At 41.1% G+C, this 19,159-nt stretch overlaps 1 protein-coding gene across 1 annotated transcript; it reads right to left on the minus strand.

The window, feature by feature from the left end:
* Nucleotides 1-16,512: 16,512 nt before the first annotated feature.
* Nucleotides 16,513-19,131, minus strand: LOC143181856 (putative pyruvate, phosphate dikinase regulatory protein). Its single transcript, XM_076382514.1, has 5 exons — nt 19,125-19,131; nt 18,170-18,266; nt 18,039-18,097; nt 17,429-17,475; nt 16,513-16,965 (listed from the first exon to the last, which is right to left on the minus strand). The coding sequence occupies exons 1-5, from the start codon at nt 19,129-19,131 to the stop codon at nt 16,513-16,515; spliced, it is 663 nt and encodes a 220-aa protein (XP_076238629.1).
* Between the last annotated feature and the right edge of the window lie 28 nt (nt 19,132-19,159).

Genomic DNA, 19,159 nt, shown 5'->3' on the forward strand with positions numbered 1-19,159 from the left:
GTAAAATATTTTTATTTATTATTTTTGAATATTTGTCACATGTAAAAATAGTCTTAGTAAATTTTGCTGATTCTTTTGCGCCTGACGGTGACGCCATCTGGCGTAACTTTGTACGCCCCTTCGTTGATTTCCTGCACAGATAAAAGCACTGATATTATTAAGAGGGCATACACTACGAGCAATATAGTGATGTAAGTTAACAACTTGCACACTCGCTCTTTTGAGGACAAATAATAAAGACTTAAAAGCAAGATCCACAAAGAAAGAAGTACATTAGCAGTAAAAAATATAAAAGGTACTCACGATTTCGCCTCGGCTGCTGCTGCTGCTGTCGCTGCTGTTGAGGCTGCAGCTGCCGTCGCTGCAGCTGCTGTTGCTCCTGCTGAGGCTGCAGCTGCTGTTGCTGCTGCTGAGGATGCAGCTGCTGTCGCTCCTGCTGAGGCTGCAACTGCTGTTGCTGCTGCTGAGGCTACTGCGGCTGTTGTAGCAGCCGTAGCTGCTGCAGCTGTTTGCTGATGTCTTCCTCCTTTTTCAGCTGTTCCTCCCTTTCTTACTGCAACCGCTGCAGCTGGCTACGTATTTCTAGCTGCGGCAGTTGCAGCTGCTCCAGTGGTGTCTTATGCGACATTTCTATATCTTCAGTATCGGTCATTTTTTCTGAAACAGAATACATATGTACATACATTAATCAGTGAAAATCGTTTACTACAAATATAAAAAAAAAAAAAAAAAAAAAAAACGAAAAGGTTGCAAAAGTCGGACACTTTTTGGAGTAACATTTTGGATTTTTTTCAAAGGGCCTAGCCGAATAAGGAGGTCAAAAGTGATTTTAAAAATGTATCAGATCGAATTTAAGAATGTTATTGATCTCTTTAAGGCAACAGACACTAATATTATTTTCTTTATCTACAAGTTCTGCTAAATACGAAATCGCTTGTGATAACTGATAAGAACCGATAAACAGAATTTTGAAATCTTTCTCGGTTATTTCCGGAAAATTAAGTACTTCGGAAGCTGAAAGCAGTTTGAAACCTATCCTTATCCCCTCCTGATGGAAAGAAACCCACCACCTTACCGTGGTTTCCATCGAACAATAATACTTTTTCCACAAATAAGTAACGAACAATAAAACATGTAGTGCAAAATGTGATTATTTTAAGAAAGTGTTATTGGCCGAGAGGGTAAATATACAGATTAGGGGAGCCACCTCCGATTTCAGTGACCTTGGAATATGTTGTCAAGGTCATCATTCTGAACTACTTTTCCCTATACATATACAAGGAGATCTCTTTTAGTTTTCGAGATATTCGCAAAGAAAGTTTTCAATATTGAAAAGAGTGATCGAAATAGGTCTGGGTTGTTAGATTCGTTAGCGAGAGCTGTTTATTGAAATCGGAGGTGGCACCCCTAATCTGTATATTTACCAACACCTATAACATACATTTTTCGAACAGAGAGGGAGAGAGGGAGAGATTGATTTAAAAGAACACTAGAAATAACAGCAAAATACACAATTAAAGTTGTAATTCGTTCATAATTTATGTGATATGAATTTAAGTGACAATATATATGATAAGAAAAATGGAATCGTGAAAAGCACTCCAAAATTATTTTTATAGATATTTCAGATTACAATATTTTTAAATGCTCTCAAAAAACATTTAAAAGTTAATGTTGATCATTATTAGATGTTTACGATGTTACGTACCGAACATAAAAAATTTAAATTTCTTTTTTTTATATATATATAACTCGGTTGAATTGCGTCTCGATAATGCAAAGCATTGTGGGAACTTCCCTAATCGAGCGTAATCTTGGCCTTTGAGTTTACGAAATTAAATATCTCTTTCGGCGGCGCGATCGACTTGTTAACATAACGCATTCCTTCCTTGAAATCAACGTGGTCCTATTGCGCAGCGTATAGTCTCACCAAAGCGTAATCTCACAAATGCGTAGTATGAAATTAAGAATCATATTGTATACGCGGTGACACGTTCTGAATATAATTTTTCATTTGTCAAATATGTATAAATGAGATTCGGAATTTGACACTCTTAGTTAAGGTCATACTTTTACAATTCTTGGTTATTGAAAATTTGGCAACGCATAAGCGTTGTGGGAAACCTTGCCAAATGAATATTTAAATTTAAAATTTAAAGAACACCCGTTAGACCACTGAGGGTCAGCTTCCTCGAATCTCTGTGGACGATGTTTAAAAATCTTTCGGCTAATTGGTTATTGTAAAGCGATACACCAGATATATACAAAAGATTGTCATGGGTTGGGTGGTGCGTCGCGTGAGAAAATTTATAATGTGAAAGAGAGAATTGGAATGTTCACACATACACATTACTCAGACTTCTTTAACCTTAGAACTTGACCAATCACGGGCTCGGTAGGGCCAAAAGCACACTCTAATTAGCTAATGAAGCAGCGGCATAACCCTTCCATAATCGGAATGATTGATCCTGGATCCCTCCGAAGGCGTGATACCGCTTCACTTGTCGACGTAGAATCGCGAGGTGCGTGTCGTAAGTCCGCGATCTTCTAAAGATAGAGTTTTCTTCTATTTCTTAAAATCACTAAGTAGGAAGAAAAGGACTTAGGAAGTTCGTGTGAATTCAAATTTTTTTTGTTTGTTCTTTTGTTATAATTTGGTTTATATATATAAATATATATATTACACTGTTCAACAAATTTTGACTTTTTTTCGATTTTGTAAACGTGAATAAACATTTCTTATAGATTTTGACGTGCTGATTACGAATCTGCAAACCGTTTTGTTCCAGAACGTACAGTTTTTGAAAAAATCAATTTTGAAAAAAATGACAAATTTTCAACTTTGGGATTTTTCTGTGCTTTTGCCGTAGTAGTTATTTAGTTGCTCTTTGCACGAAATGATTCTGTGAACTCTCCCGAATAAAATAATATAAATAGTTATTAGATTATAAACATCTAAATAGGTTTAAATAACAATTAAAGTGAAAAGGACACCCAAAACGCACCCATTTTTGCTGATATTTTTCACTTTATTTCAGAAAGTAAAGGTCTAGGAGAAAATTTGACTATAACACGCGATAGAGCAAACCTTTCTACTAAGGAAAGCATCAAGCGAATGTTCAAAATTATTTTTGTTTTCAATATAGAAATAAAATAGTTTGGCGAAACGCGCGCCGGCGGCAGTGGTACTCAATGACGTCAATGCGTATAGGGTCCGCGGAACGGCAGGCGATAGGCGAGGCGTCCACCGGCGCGCGCCGCCGTCATTGAGTACCACTGTCGCCGCCGCGCGTTTCACCAAACTATTTTATTTCTATATTGAAAACAAAAATAATTTTGAACATTCGCTTGATGCTTTCCTTAGTGGAAAGGTTTGCTCTATCGCGTGGTGTAGTCAAATTTTCTCCTAGAGCCTTACTTTTTGAAATAAAGTGAAAAATATCAGCAAAAATGGGTGCGTTTTGGGTGTCCTTTTCACTTTAATTGTTATTTAAACCTATTTCGATGTTTATAATCTAATAACTATTTATATTATTTTATTCGGGAGAGTCCACAGAATCATTTCGTACAAAGAGCAACTAAATAACTACTACGGCAAAAGCACAGAAAAATCCTAAAGTTGAAAATTTGTCATTTTTTTCAAAATTGATTTTTGCAAAAACTGTACGTTCTGGAAAAAAACGGTTTGCAGATTCGTAATCAGCACGTCGAAATCTATAAGAAATGTTTATTCACGCTTACAAAATCAGACCCGTGTTGAACAGTGTTATTTTCAATCTATTCCATATAAAATAGCTGATTAATTAAGAATTAAATTCATAGTGTGTGTATGTGCGAATAAGTGTCTAATTCTTTCTTCCATACAGGGTTAACCAGTATCTAAAAATTTAAAAGTGAGACGTCAAAATTATTTTTGAGATTTTTTTTTTTTTTTTTTAAAAAAAGGAAAAGAAATTCTACTGGTGAGTCCTTTAAATTAATATTGTTTCCTTCTTTCGTTTTGAAATTTTAAAATTAATCATTTTAGAACGAGTGGCAATAGTTTCAGATAGTCTAAAGACTGTGGGAATTTCTCTGGTCTGAATTATTCCACTATAATTTCTGATATTTCTGTTCCTATACTCTTATACGTATATATACTTTTTATATTATCTATCTACATATTTTTATATATATTCATTTTTATACACGTTCTTATTAAAACATTTTACTATTCGATCTTTAATTAGATTCATCAATAAATACAATTTACGTATTTTATATTCTTTATTTTTAATTTTTTTTCGGCCTTTATCCTGTTCGGATTTGGAATACAGCTGATCAAGGACCCGTATGGGACTGTAGCACCACCGATCCCTTTAACTACTCGAAATAATCTCTCAAGTTTTATTTACTTTTAAATTCAAACCCTTCTCATCCTCTCTTACGTACATTAGAAACAAGAATTTTATAAATGTTCGCGCTCGGGCGTCTCAACCAGCTCGGCGCGTAACAATTTCATATTCTCCGTCATGAACTATCACCGGATTTATACCAAGCTGCATTAATAAGACAACATTATGCACAAAAGTATAGAATAGTGTTTCATCTCAGATCGTTACGCTGCCACATTTAATGATAAAAGTTTCAGCCACAAAGCTAGGTACGTTAGACAGCACTTCAAGTAATATTTCTGTAGGATGTGAGCACTGACGCGAGTGCGAGTGTGTGTGTTTGAGAGTGTGCGTGTGTGTGTGTGCGCGCTAGAGTATGTGTTGTTTGTGTATACGCCGCGACATCATCATCGACGCGTAACGACCGGTTACGCACCTAATTCGAAAAGGATACCGAGAATAGGCGAGAATATGCGAGAAGATGCGAGAACGTTCGATCGGCGGAAAACAAAAGGCCGCACCCGCGGCGCGCGGGGTCAGAGCTACGCGAGTCAACGAACGAGTACGAAAACGATACGGTAGATCGATCACGACGACAACGACTTTGAAGTTCACGGGACGGTTTCGGCTTAACGGCGGTGCTTGAACGGATTTTTGCCGATCGCATACGCATATTAATCCTACTTTTCTGTCGCGTGCTTGCCCAATAAATAGATACAAACAATTCTATTCCTACAAGTGGGGGCTCGTCTGGGATCAAAACAAGTAGCGAGTTCGCGACGGGAAGTTACAGTTAGGAAAAGTGATTAGTGCAACGAGTCAAACCACCCACGGTTTGAAACGAAATGGAGGACGTGAACTGGCAAGACCTCACCACCGCACGCTTGAAAGAGATGCTGAGGGAGCGATCTCTCTCAACCAGTGGAACAAAGAACGAGCTGGTCGCAAGGTTACTTGAGCACGGCGGCGAGACGGACGGTGTTTTCGATGGAGCTGGGACGTCGGACAAAGGTGACAAAAAAATAGGGCCGACACTCCGCGACTCAGCCCAAGCTACGGAGTTGGAGCTATTGAGGCTGCGACTGGAGCTTGTGGAGAAAGAAAGGGAGATGGCCATCCGGGAAGCAGAGCTGGCCAAACGCGAGCTGGAACTTTTGCGACTGGCACCAGCTAGTGACGAGCTGCGGTCAACGAGAACAGAGGTTGCAGCCGCGACGTCCGAACCCCTCCGCATGAGCATCACGGCCATTGCGGAGCTCCTGAGTTACTTCGATGGTTCGGAGGGCACGTTCGAGACGTGGACGAGGCAGTTCCGACTCCTAAGCAACGTTTATGGGTTGCGAGACGACGCGTGTCGCATTCTCATCGTGTCCAGGCTGCGAGGAAAGGCCCTAGATTGGTTCCATTCTCGACCGGAGTACACGGTAATGGCGATCGAGACCTTGCTGGAGCATATGAGTTCCATGTTTTATCAACGACCCAACCGGCTATTGGCAAGGCGACGATTCGAGGAGAGGACGTGGCAGCGGGGAGAAACCTTCGCCGATTACCTCCACCAAAAGGTGATCCTGGCGAACCGTATCCCCATAGACGGAGAGGAACTCATCGACTGCATCATCGATGGGATACCCGACCCTGTCTTTCAGGACCAGGCGCGCCTCCAAAGGTTCCGGACGAACGCCGATCTGCTGGAAGCGTTCGGCAAGATTTCGCTCAGGCAGAAGACAGCCAGCGCAACGCCTAAGGGAGGGGACCCGATGTCGAGGACCAAGGGCGACGGTCCAGCGAGCTCAGCGACGGCAGCGAAAAGATGCACCAACTGCGGCGACCGAGGACATCCAGCGTCGAAATGTCCCACACAGAACAGAGGTCGTAAGTGCTTTCAGTGTAACGATTATGGTCACATTTCGCGCGATTGCCCGACGAAAAAACAGGCCCCGAAGAACGTCCTCGCTGTCGCGGAATCGGCGGAAACTAAATTCCGAAAAGATGTTCGTGTAAACGGGTGCGCCGCGGTGGCCGTTCTTGACACAGGTAGCGATGTCTCTCTAATTCGGGAAAGCGCATACTTCGACGTCGGGGCACCGCCGCTGACAAACGAAATAATACATCTCCGGGGAATAGGCTCGCAAGAGTATCGGACTCTCGGGAAGTTTGACGCGGAGATCATAATCGACGACGAGATACGCGAAGCTACATTGCACGTTGTAGAAAACACGGTCCTGAATTATGGAGTGTTGCTCGGCTATGATTTCATAAATGCCGCGGAGTGGACGGTAAGAGACGGCACGATGACACTGGCGAAACGGTCGAATACGCAGACTATCGTACCCGAAGTTTTATACGTTGGCCACGAACAGGAACACGACGCGATCGACCTATCTCACGTGAAAGACGCGAAATTACGAAAAGAGATCGAGACGGTCGTTCGCGAGTACAAGCTCGACAAAAGCCACGACGTCGGGGTAACAATGAGAATTATTGTCAAGGACGACGAGCCGGTGTATCAGCGACCGAGGAGACTATCTCCCTCTGAGAGAGAGACGGTTAATCGGCAAATAAACGAGTGGATATGCGACGGCATAATACAACCCTCTCTTTCGGAGTATGCAAGCCCAGTGGTTCTCATAAAAAAGAAGGACGGTACTTCTCGCTTGTGCGTCGATTACCGACAACTGAACGCTAAAATCGTTCGCGACCGATACCCCCTTCCACTGATCGAGGATCAATTAGATTTTTTACGGGATGCAACCATTTACAGCACGTTAGATTTGCGAAACGCGTTCTTTCACGTCACAGTCGAACCAGAAAGCCGAAAATACACGTCCTTCGTAGTACCCGACGGGCAATACGAATTTCTAAAAGTACCATTCGGCTTATGTAACTCGCCTGCTGTTTTTCAAAGGTTCGTGAACGTTGCGTTTAAAGACCTCATTGCGGAGAGGGTCGTCTTAACGTACATCGACGATTTGGTAGTACCCGCGACAGATTACGAAAGCGCCAAGCAACGATTGAAAAGCGTCCTTAAACGAGCGTCGGAATGCGGTCTAGTAATAAACTGGTCCAAATGCGAAGTTTTGAAAACGCGGGTGGAGTACCTCGGACATGTAGTGGAGGGAGGTACGGTGCGCCCTTCGGAGAACAAAACGAAGGCTGTAGCCCGTTTCCCCGCACCGACGACGATTAAACAACTGCAGAGCTTTCTTGGGCTAGCCGGATACTTCCGGAAATTCATTCCGGAATATTCTACAATGGCGCGTCCACTAACACGACTATTAAAAGCCGATGTGCCCTTCCGGTTCGGGTCGGAAGAGCAGAACGCATTTCAATCGCTCAAGGAAGCTCTACTCAAGAAACCAGTTCTGCGAATTTACTGGCCCGAGCGGGAAACAGAGCTACACACAGACGCATCTATACACGGCTACGGGGCAATATTATTACAGCGTGATAGCGAGGACGGTGCGTTTCATCCCGTATATTACGCGAGCGGGATGGCAACAGCAGCGGAACAACGATATCCGAGCTACGAGCTAGAAGTGCTGGCAATCGTGAGGGCATTAAAGAAATTCAGGGTTTATTTGCTCGGCATTCCATTCAAAATAGTGACAGATTGTCGGGCATTCGCGTTGACCATGCGGAAAAAAGACCTCTGTGTTCGGGTGGCACGCTGGGCGTTACTGCTCGAGGAATTCGAATACTCGATCGAACACCGACCCGGAACCGCGATGAAACACGTTGACGCGCTTAGTCGTAATCCCACGTTGGGCTGTCTCGCGGTAGAGAGCGAAGACAGTGTTACGGCGCGAATCCGTAAGGCCCAGGAACGCGACGACGACCTACGGAAAATAATACAGGGCGTTAACGAACGAGGAATCGACGGCTACGTGACGAAACGAGGGCTTCTCTTACGCGAAGTAGACGGCGAGTTGCGCATCGTGGTACCTAAGGAAATGCAAACGCAGGTCACTCGCAGGGCACACGAGAACGGACATTTTTCGATCGCGAAGACGGAGGCGCTATTACGACGCGACTATTGGTTCCCCGCCATACGTTCAAAGATCAAAAAAATCGTGAATAACTGCGTGGATTGCATCCTCGCGGAGCGTAAGAAGGGATGACAGGAAGGGTTGTTGCACGCGATCGAGAAGGGAGACCGACCGCTCGAAACGTACCACGTTGACCATCTCGGCCCCCTTCCCTCCACCAAGAAACAATATGCGCATATCTTCGTCGTGGTAGATGCGTTCACGAAATTTGTGTGGCTGTACGCTACGAAGACGACGAATTCCACGGAGGTCACGGACCGATTACGAAAGCAGGCGACCGTTTTCGGAAATCCGCGGCGGATAATTTCCGACCGGGGAACGGCATTCACCTCACAGGTCTTCAAGGACTACTGCCGTGACCAAGGGATCGAACACGTCCTTATCGTTACCGGCGTACCGCGAGGAAATGGGCAGGTGGAACGAGTAAATCGGACGTTGATACCGCTCCTGACGAAAGTGTCCGCCCCGCACCCCGCAGAATGGTATAAGCACCTCCCAACGGTGCAGCAGTTCTTGAACAGCACCACCCACCAGAGTACGGAAGTATCCCCTTTCTCCCTGCTCTTTGGGACGCGAATGCATTTGAAGAGTGATCCGCAGGTAAAAGAGCTCATCGAGGATGAGCTAACGAACTTGTTTCAGGCCGACCGCGATGAAATACGCCAGCAGGCGAAAGAGAGACTGCAACGTATCCAGCAGGAAAATCGTAAGCAGTACGATAAGCGACGGAAAAGAGCCAGAGTCTACCAGGAAGGCGACCTGGTGGCGATCCAGCGGACGCAGTCCGCTCCCGGGCTAAAGCTGGCCGGAAAATTCCTGGGTCCGTATGAGATCACGCGGGCACTGCGAAATGACCGCTACCTGGTGGCTAAGGTTGGCGAGCATGAGGGACCACGGTCAACGTCAACGTCCGCGGACCATCTGAAACCGTGGATCGAGGACAGTGACGATAGCGGGGAAGGAGACGAAGACAATGAAGTTGAAGACGGCATCTGAGACCATATGCCTCTTCAGGACGGCCGAGTGTAGGATGTGAGCACTGACGCGAGTGCGAGTGTGTGTGTTTGAGAGTGTGCGTGTGTGTGTGTGCGCGCTAGAGTATGTGTTGTTTGTGTATACGCCGCGACATCATCATCGACGCGTAACGACTGGTTACGCACCTAATTCGAAAAGGATACCGAGAATAGGCGAGAATATGTGAGAAGATGCGAGAACGTTCGATTGGCGGAAAACAAAAGGCCGCACCCGCGGCGCGCGGGGTCAGAGCTACGCGAGTCAATGAACGAGTACGAAAACGATACGGTAGATCGATCACGACGACAACGACTTTGAAGTTCACGGGACGGTTTCGGCTTAACGGCGGCGCTTGAACGGATTTTTGCCGATCGCATACGCATATTAATCCTACTTTTCTGTCGCGTGCTTGCCCAATAAATAGATACAAACAATTCTATTCCTACATTTCTGCTTTTTGTTCAAATGATACTTTACCCTTTAAAAATTCGCTACTTCTCATTTTTTTATCTTGTAAACTTGAAAAACTTATCTCTTTACTTGATTATTTTATGCTTAACACGGATGCTTATTTGATGAATTGACACATTCACATTATTAATCCATTTTTGAGTATCTTCTAGAATGGCATCTAGGCCTTCTTGACTCACCCTATCTATTTTTGTTAGCACAACGTTAAAGTTAATATTATTATACATTAACCGATAAATGAAGTCTTTGTCTATTCCTTTTAATTCTACCTTGCTATCTATCAACACAAACACACTTCTTAAATTTTTTCTTTGAATTAGATAATACTCAATTAAGTTTAAATATTGTATAATTTCCTCCTTACCTGTATGAGAGTAACCATACCCTGGTAGGTCTACAAGTCTGAACATATCCTTGTACATAGAATAAAAATTTATTTGTCTAGTGCATCCAGATTTAGCGGAAACTCTGGCAGCTTTTTTGCTGTTTATCAGTAAGTTGATCAGACTGGATTTTCCTACATTTGTTCTACCAGCAAATGCAATCTTTGAAGCCGACTCATCAGGTAATGATTTTATGTCCGAAGCTCCAAATATGAAATTGCAGCTTGATATTATCTGTCTTGCCATTATACTCAAGTAGGAGGTAGTAGATATATTATAGTGTTATTGCTTGATATAAGAAATTTTTTATTTCAGTACATATTACTTAGTTAAAATACTAGATCTGTACTATATGAATATAGCGAATAATTTACAAGACTTAAAAAAAAAATTCAGTGATATAGAAAGGAACTTGAAAAACCCTACCAATTTAAGTCAAAAAGAATTTATTACCCTTTCAAAGGAATACTCTGAGCTCAGGCCAATAATCAAAATAATTGATGAATATAACACGCTGAAAGGGGAAATCTTAGACTTAGAGGAAATAATGAAAGATGAAAACAGCGAAGGTCATATACAAGAGTTAGCAAAAGAAGAATTTTTCGAAAAGCACAAGGTATTATTACCAAATGTAAAAGCAAAACTAAAGTTAGCATTATTGCCTAAAGATGAAGATGACTCAAGAAATGCAATATTGGAAATCAGAGCAGGTACAAGAGGAGAAGGAGCAGCATTATTTGCAGCAATGTTATTTCGTATGTATCCAAAATATGCAGAAAGAAGAAATTGGAAGTTCGAGCCAATAAGCATTTCTAATACAGGTTTAGGTGGCTATAAGGAAGCTTCTGCACTCATTAATGGAACAGAAGTTTTTGCAAGGTTGAAATTTGAATCAGGAGCACACAGAGTACAGAGAGTGCCAGAAACTGAATCCTCAGCAAGGTTAGATACTTCTGCCGCTACTGTTGCGATATTACCTGAAGTAGAAGAAGTTGAGTTTAAAATAGAAGAAAAAGACTTACGAATAGATGTTTATAGATCCAGGGGTCCTGGAGGGCAATCAGTGAATACAACTGACAGCGCAGTAAGGGTCACCCACTTGCCAACAGGGATAATTGTAATACAGTAAAATGAAAAACCGCAGCATAAAAATGAAGCTAAATCGCTTAAAGTATTGAGGGGAAGGCTATACGAAATTGAAAGACAAGAAAAAGAAATGGAAAGGTCAACATTGAGAAAAAGTCAGATTGGCTCTGGTGATCGTTCCGAGAGCATAAGAACATATTATTTTCCACACTCCAGAATAACAGATCACAGAATTAATCTAACTTCACATCGGCTAGAGCAGATTATAAAAGAATGTGAACTAGGTGAATTTATTGAGGCATTAATTTCAGGTAATGAGGCAGAAAGATTGGCCGGGGAAAGTTAATCGCTCACATCTGTAAAAAGATCAATAGTTATACCGGATCTTTTAAAAACAATAAACAGGCAGTAAAAACAAGTTTTAGTACTATCGCGGATAGAACAAGCACAAGGACACTAATTGCTTGACCATTGTAAACGAAGCTTTTTAAGCCGGTAAAAATAGCCATGATAAATGCTCTAATGAACGAGACTGTAGAAGAAGCTGTGCCTTTAATTTCAGGGAAAACATTTATTGATGCATTAAAAATCACTGGCTGGCAAATTGCACAACCGATAGAAAAAATAATCATAGGCAGTGTTACTGAATAGAAAGAGTGGGGTACAATTATACTGAATATTACAAGCAATAGAGACCCAATAGCACCCACGCTCGGACCAGAAATTACACACTTTATTGTTCGAAGTTTCTGCAAGGTTTTGCCATCAAATAGACTGATGAGTGAGAAGCACCAAAATATTGCACCCTGATGTAGTGCATAAGTAGTCCTAGATAAACCAAAAGTCTTCATATACAGAAAAGGTGCACAAATGATGAATGACATACAAGCAGCAGAAAAGAGGCTTGACATCAAAGACAACGTAACAAACTTCGGAGTAGATAGTAGTTTTCTGTAGTCATTCATTATTGTTTTCAAACTGAAAGCATCGCGATCCCTTTTTGTTTCTGGTAACAGAAAAAGCAGCAAAACCCAAGAGATTAATCAAATTACCACAACACTTACATAACTGCCACACTATCCTACAATTTCATTGAAGAAACTGCCTAACACAGGCGCAATTACCATGACAGCTGTAAGAACAGAATATAGCTGCCTGCAGCGATTGCAAACACAACTACAAATGTGCTGACACCAATGCCCTGAACAAAGCGAGATATTAAAAGCCAAAAAATCGACGGTGCAAAAACGCAACCAACAGCGCCGATTAATAACAAAGTGTTACCTATGATCATAATCCCTCTTCTGCCATAGCATTCAGACAACGGACCAAAAAACAACCCTCCTATGCAAAAGCCTAGGAAATTATAAGCAATAGTTAACTGAATTGTGCCTTCTGATACGTTAAAATAGCGCACCATATAAGGAAAACTAGGTACGGAAATGTCAATTTTAATGAACTTAGCAATTAGAGACAGGATTAATAAAAAGGGTAGTAACATTTGCAATTTTTAATTAATGAATGAAAATATCACATTTAAAGCGTTAAAGGAAGAACATACTTTACTGTTATTAAAATGGTTAGAAATACCTCATGTGAAGTTATGGTGGGTAAATTGGACACTAGGGTTAATTAAAGAAAAATATGACAACTATGTTAAAGCCCTTACTCTCTGTCCTAACTTTACTTATTTCCTCTTAATTTTTCAACAGTCCGTCTACATTACCAAAAGCAGTTTAATTTTTCATCATTATTCAAAAATATGCAAGAAGCTTTATAGAAACTTAACATAATTTTATCACAAAAATGTCATCCTTAAGTCCAATGTAAAAATGAATTTTGGCACTAAGTAAATCTTTTTTAATTAACTATGAGCTGGATAAATTGGAAAATAAATTTTGATTACTTTTATAATACCTTAAGATCGAATATCACTTTATCAGTCAAAATTATCACAATAGGCTAGTATATTCCTTACTTTTTTCCTAAAAATATTACCTATTTATATTACAATATTTATTGGTTATTTAGAAGGAAAATGTTTTAAAATTGACAGAAACGCTATATCTCAAGTACTCTTGTATATAGCTAATCCAATAGTGATCTTATATGGAGTTTCTCATACAGAAGTTAATTTAAAAGTAATTTCTCTGCCGATTTTTGGATATGGTCTATAGGTAGCACTGTGTCCTTATCATTATCTTTCTTCTTCTTTATTTAAGGATAATACGAGAAACATATTAACGTTTAGCTGGGGCAGCACAAGTATGGGTTATTTTGTCCTGCCGATTGCCATGGCTTTGTATGATGAAGATTCAAAATCTGTATATGTTGTTTGTTATATAGCAATGGCGTTGTTTGAAAATAGCTTAGGATTTTACATATCTGAAAACAGTATTTATACCGCAAAAGAATGCATATTAAAGTTGTTCGAACTTCCTTCGCTTTATGCGATGGTTCTGGGCTTCTTTTTAAGTATATATGATATACAAGTACCTACTTTTTTAACAGATGTTATGATGAATATTAGAAGTACATTTGTCACATTAGGGACGATGCTACTTGGTGTAAGCATTGCAAATATTACAAGCTTTAAAGTAGATTGGAAGCTTGCTTTGATCATTATAAAGCAAAGTACGTATTTTGGCTACTGTTTGTTTTAGGAATTGTTCTTCTAGACAAACATGTAATAGGTGTATACGACGAGAGCATATATAAAGCACTGATGTTGCTGGCTATTATTCCATTTTCTGGGTCCAGTATAATTGTTTAAAAAATATTAATATAATGAACTGTATCTCGTTCGCGAAAACCGTTGTATGTTGATCTACGTGACCAACCGAAGGTCGTCTTCTATTACAGTTGAATTCGAACAGGTGAACGACCTGTGTCAGCTGTTTGAATTTCAAGCCCGACGTCGAGTGGGAACGTCGAGCCTGAAAGTTGTCGAATATTGGAAAAAGATAAAGTATGATAAGCGAGTGCCGCGTAGCGGCCAATTAGCGTATTCCGCGCATTCGCGGAGACACGCGCAAGTCTCGCAGTCAGTCCTGTTCCAGTCTTTGACAGGAAACATTTCGATCAGCAGAAGTCTAGCCATTTGGACATTACTTCGAATAGAGCTTCTTGGTTTCTCCAACGAGTTCAAAGTGCTCGAAGAGCAGAGTCCTCACTGATCGAAGGACTTTCTCTTGTGGCTTAATCTATTCGTCTGTTTGGTTAACACGTGTTACACGTGTGACAGACGAATCAGCTTGCAAAAAAGAGATTGCTGTAGCGATTGAATGCCTTCTTGGAATCGGTGATTTTCACGATTCTTTGAGTTTGCTTATCGCCGGAAGAGCATCGACCCCACTGCTCAGGAGCATTGGTTGACGGGTACATCCAGATAGAGTAAACGTAAGTGCTTATCACCTCTGCGTTACTCGCGCTTTACTACCCGTTTAGAAGCAACCCCCGTGTGACGAATAGATGCACACGGAGCGGCGAACGGCGTCGTATTGCCTCTGGCCGTCACCAGCCTCGGAGCCTAGCACCAGCTAGGAATAGTGCATCTCACAGCTCGGGAATCTCTGCTCCCGCAGGGATTCACCCGACGCAAACCTTTTTATAAAGTGCATAAGACGTAGAGAAGAGGTTCCTCCACTCTGCGCATTCGTCGGTCGACGATCCTTTTAATTGTAAAGGAAAGTCGATCATACAGTCCACTGCATTACCTTCGCGTTACAGGTAAGGTATTGCTGTCCCTTCGATATAGGCTTATTGTCACAGCCAGGAGTCGGGAATATTCGGCACAGCTTGACTTACACTCTCGCTTACCGTCGCGGTTCCGCCGCTATTTTCTTTCCAGATGCCGGCGTCGCTAACCGACGTCGTTCGGACGAGGGCCTCCTCCACCGACAGCCACTACGCAAGCCCGCCACGGACGAGGAGCCCACCGTCCAGGATACCAGCAGACCCTCGCCACGCTCGTAAAGTATTCAGGAAAGGTGGTATTTAAGTCCTTGTAAGGGCCGGCTCGAATTTAATCGAGTGTGCTTGTTTCTTTCTCTATACCCTCATTCTCTCCTTGTCCGGACCCCAGTTAGATCACTTCCTTTAAGCGATTCTAACAATAATACTTACTAATATTTCGAATTATCAACCAGATACAGCTACTCTGTGCTTCTAATTAGTACTGCAGTGGGACTATTTTATGTTTCACTAATAATATCATTATTTTTTACCTAACTTATTCTTTTTTGGTCAAGCGGTAGATAAAACTTAAATTTAGAATAGCTTCTTGCATAATCGCATAAAAAACCTACTCTTTTTTGTCACTCCAGCGCGTGACGCTGGAATCTAGTTTCACTTTATGATGATGTCATGAAAGTAACTGGCAGTGGGATCCAGAAAAAAGAATGACGTCATGAAAGTAGCTGACACTGATTCACTCTATAATTATGTCATTCCAGTGACAAGAAAGGGGCTTGAATAACAGGAGGCAACGCAAGAAGTCTACTGCTATTCCATGTCAAGAACAACCATAAGTTCATTAGGGTTCACATAACATAAAGTATTTTTTGCTTGGTCATCAAGCAGATTTAAATCTAAGCTTTTTTCATATAAACCAAATACTTTATTGTCCAACTTTTCCTTTTCAGAAGAGACATCCTTTAGCAAAAGCTTATTATACTCAATCTCTTTTTTTAAATCGAACAACGTCTATAAGCCACGTTTACCTGTAATTGTGCTAATGCCAAAATATAATGTAAGAGAAGAAATGAATGAGGCTGCACTTAAACACAGTAACACTTTTGCTTCTTTTTAGGTATAAGCACTGTACTTTCATATACAAGAAATATATAACATGGAATGGTGAACAAAAAGCTAGGAACCTTGACGCGCTTTACACCTTGGCTTTACCTTGTTTATAATGTAAACCTTACCATCCCTTTTCACAACTTTACAATTTTTATCTGTGTTACGATGAGATATTAGCGACTCTTTGACTTTCATATCTATAAGAATTAAATTACCTTACATTATGGTCACTTACAGAGAGTTAGTCAATTGATAAATTTCTCACATTTTATTAAAATACTGTATAATTGTTGCTGATACTTCGTCGATTGACTTTTGCGCGACATCAATAATTAGTCAGTTATTTTGCTTAAATAGTTCCTCTGCTCCTCTAATTTCCTTTTCTACTTTCTCAGGGTTAGCATATGTATTATTATCTTCATTGTCAATTAAAGTAAGTCTATTTTTGCAAAATTCTATTAGCCTACTTACGTCTATTGTTACGCCTATCGTTAGTTTATTTTTTAATTTTGCCAAGTCAATATAAAAGTGTACTAAACTAACAAAAGGAATATTTGCAACCTTATAGCCTGGATAAGCTAAATACATACTGGCGGGAGATTTTGATGTACCTAAAATTCCAACCAAAATTATAGCTGCTCTATTAATACCTTGAATACTTTGTCCATCACCCTGATTAATAGTGTAGTTTATTTCCTCAATGCGCAGGAAATATTCGTTATTTATCTCAGTATGCAAGTCAACCTTTTCGTTGTTACGTTCCGAACAGGAAAATTTTCGGAATTTTGACTTTCGGCCATTACGTCGGCCGGGGTGTGACACGACAATGCTTTGTCATTATGGAATTTCCTAGTCTGGCACATTCTGGCCTTTGACGTTCAAAATTCTAAATTATAATTGTTGTGATTGTATTATACGCTCTCCTTGGAATCGTCGTCGAAATTCGGCGACGCGAGTGTGTGTGAATGTGTGAGAGTTGTGAGGATGTATGTGTGCGTGTGTGTGTTCTTCTGAAGCCTCGAGAAGGAGAGCATGAACACCTTAGCCGTAACAACTATCGTTACATTACGATGTTTGGAATTGCGGGTTCTCATGCGCTTGAATGAGTGTGCACCGAGAGTGTGGTCAACACCTTCCGTTGCAAGTCAAGCATCTTGTTGTCCGTGATGCCTGTTGGAGATAATTGCAAATTGTTCATAGGGTTCCAATGCACCTGGATCTTGCATGAATTGGGACGGTTGCGAGTAATTGCGGAAATCTTTGTAATGTGATGGCGTGTCAAGAATTTGGAATGAGAACCTTTCGCGTTTGGTTTTGGAATTCGCACAAAAACTGTATACAGCGCGCGACACGACGCGACGCGCGAGCGACGATACCATGCGACGAAAACGCCGAGCGTTTCCCGCGAAAGTGTGAAAAACTTGTGTAAATTATTACAACAAGTTTAATAATTATTGACCGTCGTTAATTGTAAGGAGTAATAGAGGATGTTGTTCATGTGTAGCATTGCGCAAAATATTGAGCAACCTGTGAATTGTGAAGAAAACCGGAAATAGAGCACACGCGATATATCGAAATGCGAGTTGACAAATCGCGCAACGGCTCCCGCACGCTGCCTCACCTGATTCGTCAGGACCTCTCACGGATACGGCAGAAGATCACTGCATTGGTGATCCTCGAAGGATCCTGCCTATCCTGATTTCCGTGATCGATCACTCTTCGTCGACAAGTCGCGAGGTGCGTGAAGGGAGACCGTGGGTTTAATTATATTCTATTTCTTTCTTTCCCTCTATCTTTTTGTTCTTTTCTCAATTATTAATTGTTTCGAGCGTAGATTCACGGGAGTGAATGGACTCAATCGCCCACGAAAAAAAATTCGGCAACTCGTTCAGAAAACCATAGTTCGATATAAAATTCAATTCTCCAACCATTCCGCGTGTGCTCTCTTTTTCTTTACAGTATTATCATCATTCATAGCTACATTGTATCGTACTGCATCTTACAACCGAACTGGCATACTTTAAGGATGTGATTTGGCTCATTATTGGATTTGTTATCTGGAAAAGGATTGATTACGTTGATTTCTTCAACTGCGTGAGTCTTTTGAATATTGTCTGATTTTGATTTATATATATAATTGTCTGGAATTGTTTCATATTCTTTGTGTATTGATTATATATTGATTTCTCATTGTTGTACATGAATTATCGCCTTTTGTTTCGCCACGTGGTTTGAGGGACATCGATATCGCCAGTCGATATCGTGGATTTACCTTGGTGTCCTTACGGCCACCTTGGCGCGGGATAGTCCACGTGCACAGCACGGTTTAATATCTCGGTTGCGATCACATATGTGAATATTTTCTTTTCTTTCTTTTATACGATGCGTGCATTTATTAACGTCATATAATTGTGATTAATATCTTATTATATTATATAATAATTATTGTAATTATTTTACGGTTGTGTGCTCATTCACCGTGGTGCATTTCAATTCTTTCCTCTTCAATTTTCTTTGTTTATGCATACGATTATCTGTTGTTAATCTTGTTGTTAATTCAACAACAACTTGTTACAATCTCAGAGACTATAATATATTTATTTTTTTTTCCTTTTGTCTTCATATATACTTTGTGCTGATTACTTCACCTTTCCAAATGCAGTATTAGCATAAGCCTCCACCTCTCGGGAAAATCGATCACGCATAGCGGGGCCCGTATGGGACTAGATGGTTTCCTAACCCATTTACCTTTATCCTCCTTGGATATTTCATTAATAGAAGTTTAGATATACTCGCGCATCGTGGCCGAGCTTCCTTTTCACAGCCGCTCTGTTATCGCGACCACACTACCATTTCGCACTGTCTCGGCACATTTAATTCACAGACAGAGTAGTGGCTCGGACTAGACGTTAGAACGCATAGAAGTATATTTTTCTCTATAAAAATACCTCCCATGACTGACCTGTGGGGTGATTGTTTATGT

This window comes from Calliopsis andreniformis, chromosome 7 (assembly GCF_051401765.1).
Source record: "Calliopsis andreniformis isolate RMS-2024a chromosome 7, iyCalAndr_principal, whole genome shotgun sequence".
In the NCBI taxonomy this organism is placed as follows: domain Eukaryota; kingdom Metazoa; phylum Arthropoda; class Insecta; order Hymenoptera; family Andrenidae; genus Calliopsis; species Calliopsis andreniformis.

Excerpts from the sequence above, each read along its gene's own strand:
- LOC143181856 (XM_076382514.1), bottom strand. Across the intron at positions 18,098-18,169 it reads CAGTTCGGTTGTAAGATGCA|AATTGAATTTTATATCGAAC; the intron begins GTACGATACAAT and ends GAATGGTTGGAG. Across the intron at positions 17,476-18,038 it reads TGCCGAATTTTTTTTCGTGG|GTTCTCATTCCAAATTCTTG; the intron begins GCGATTGAGTCC and ends CAAACGCGAAAG.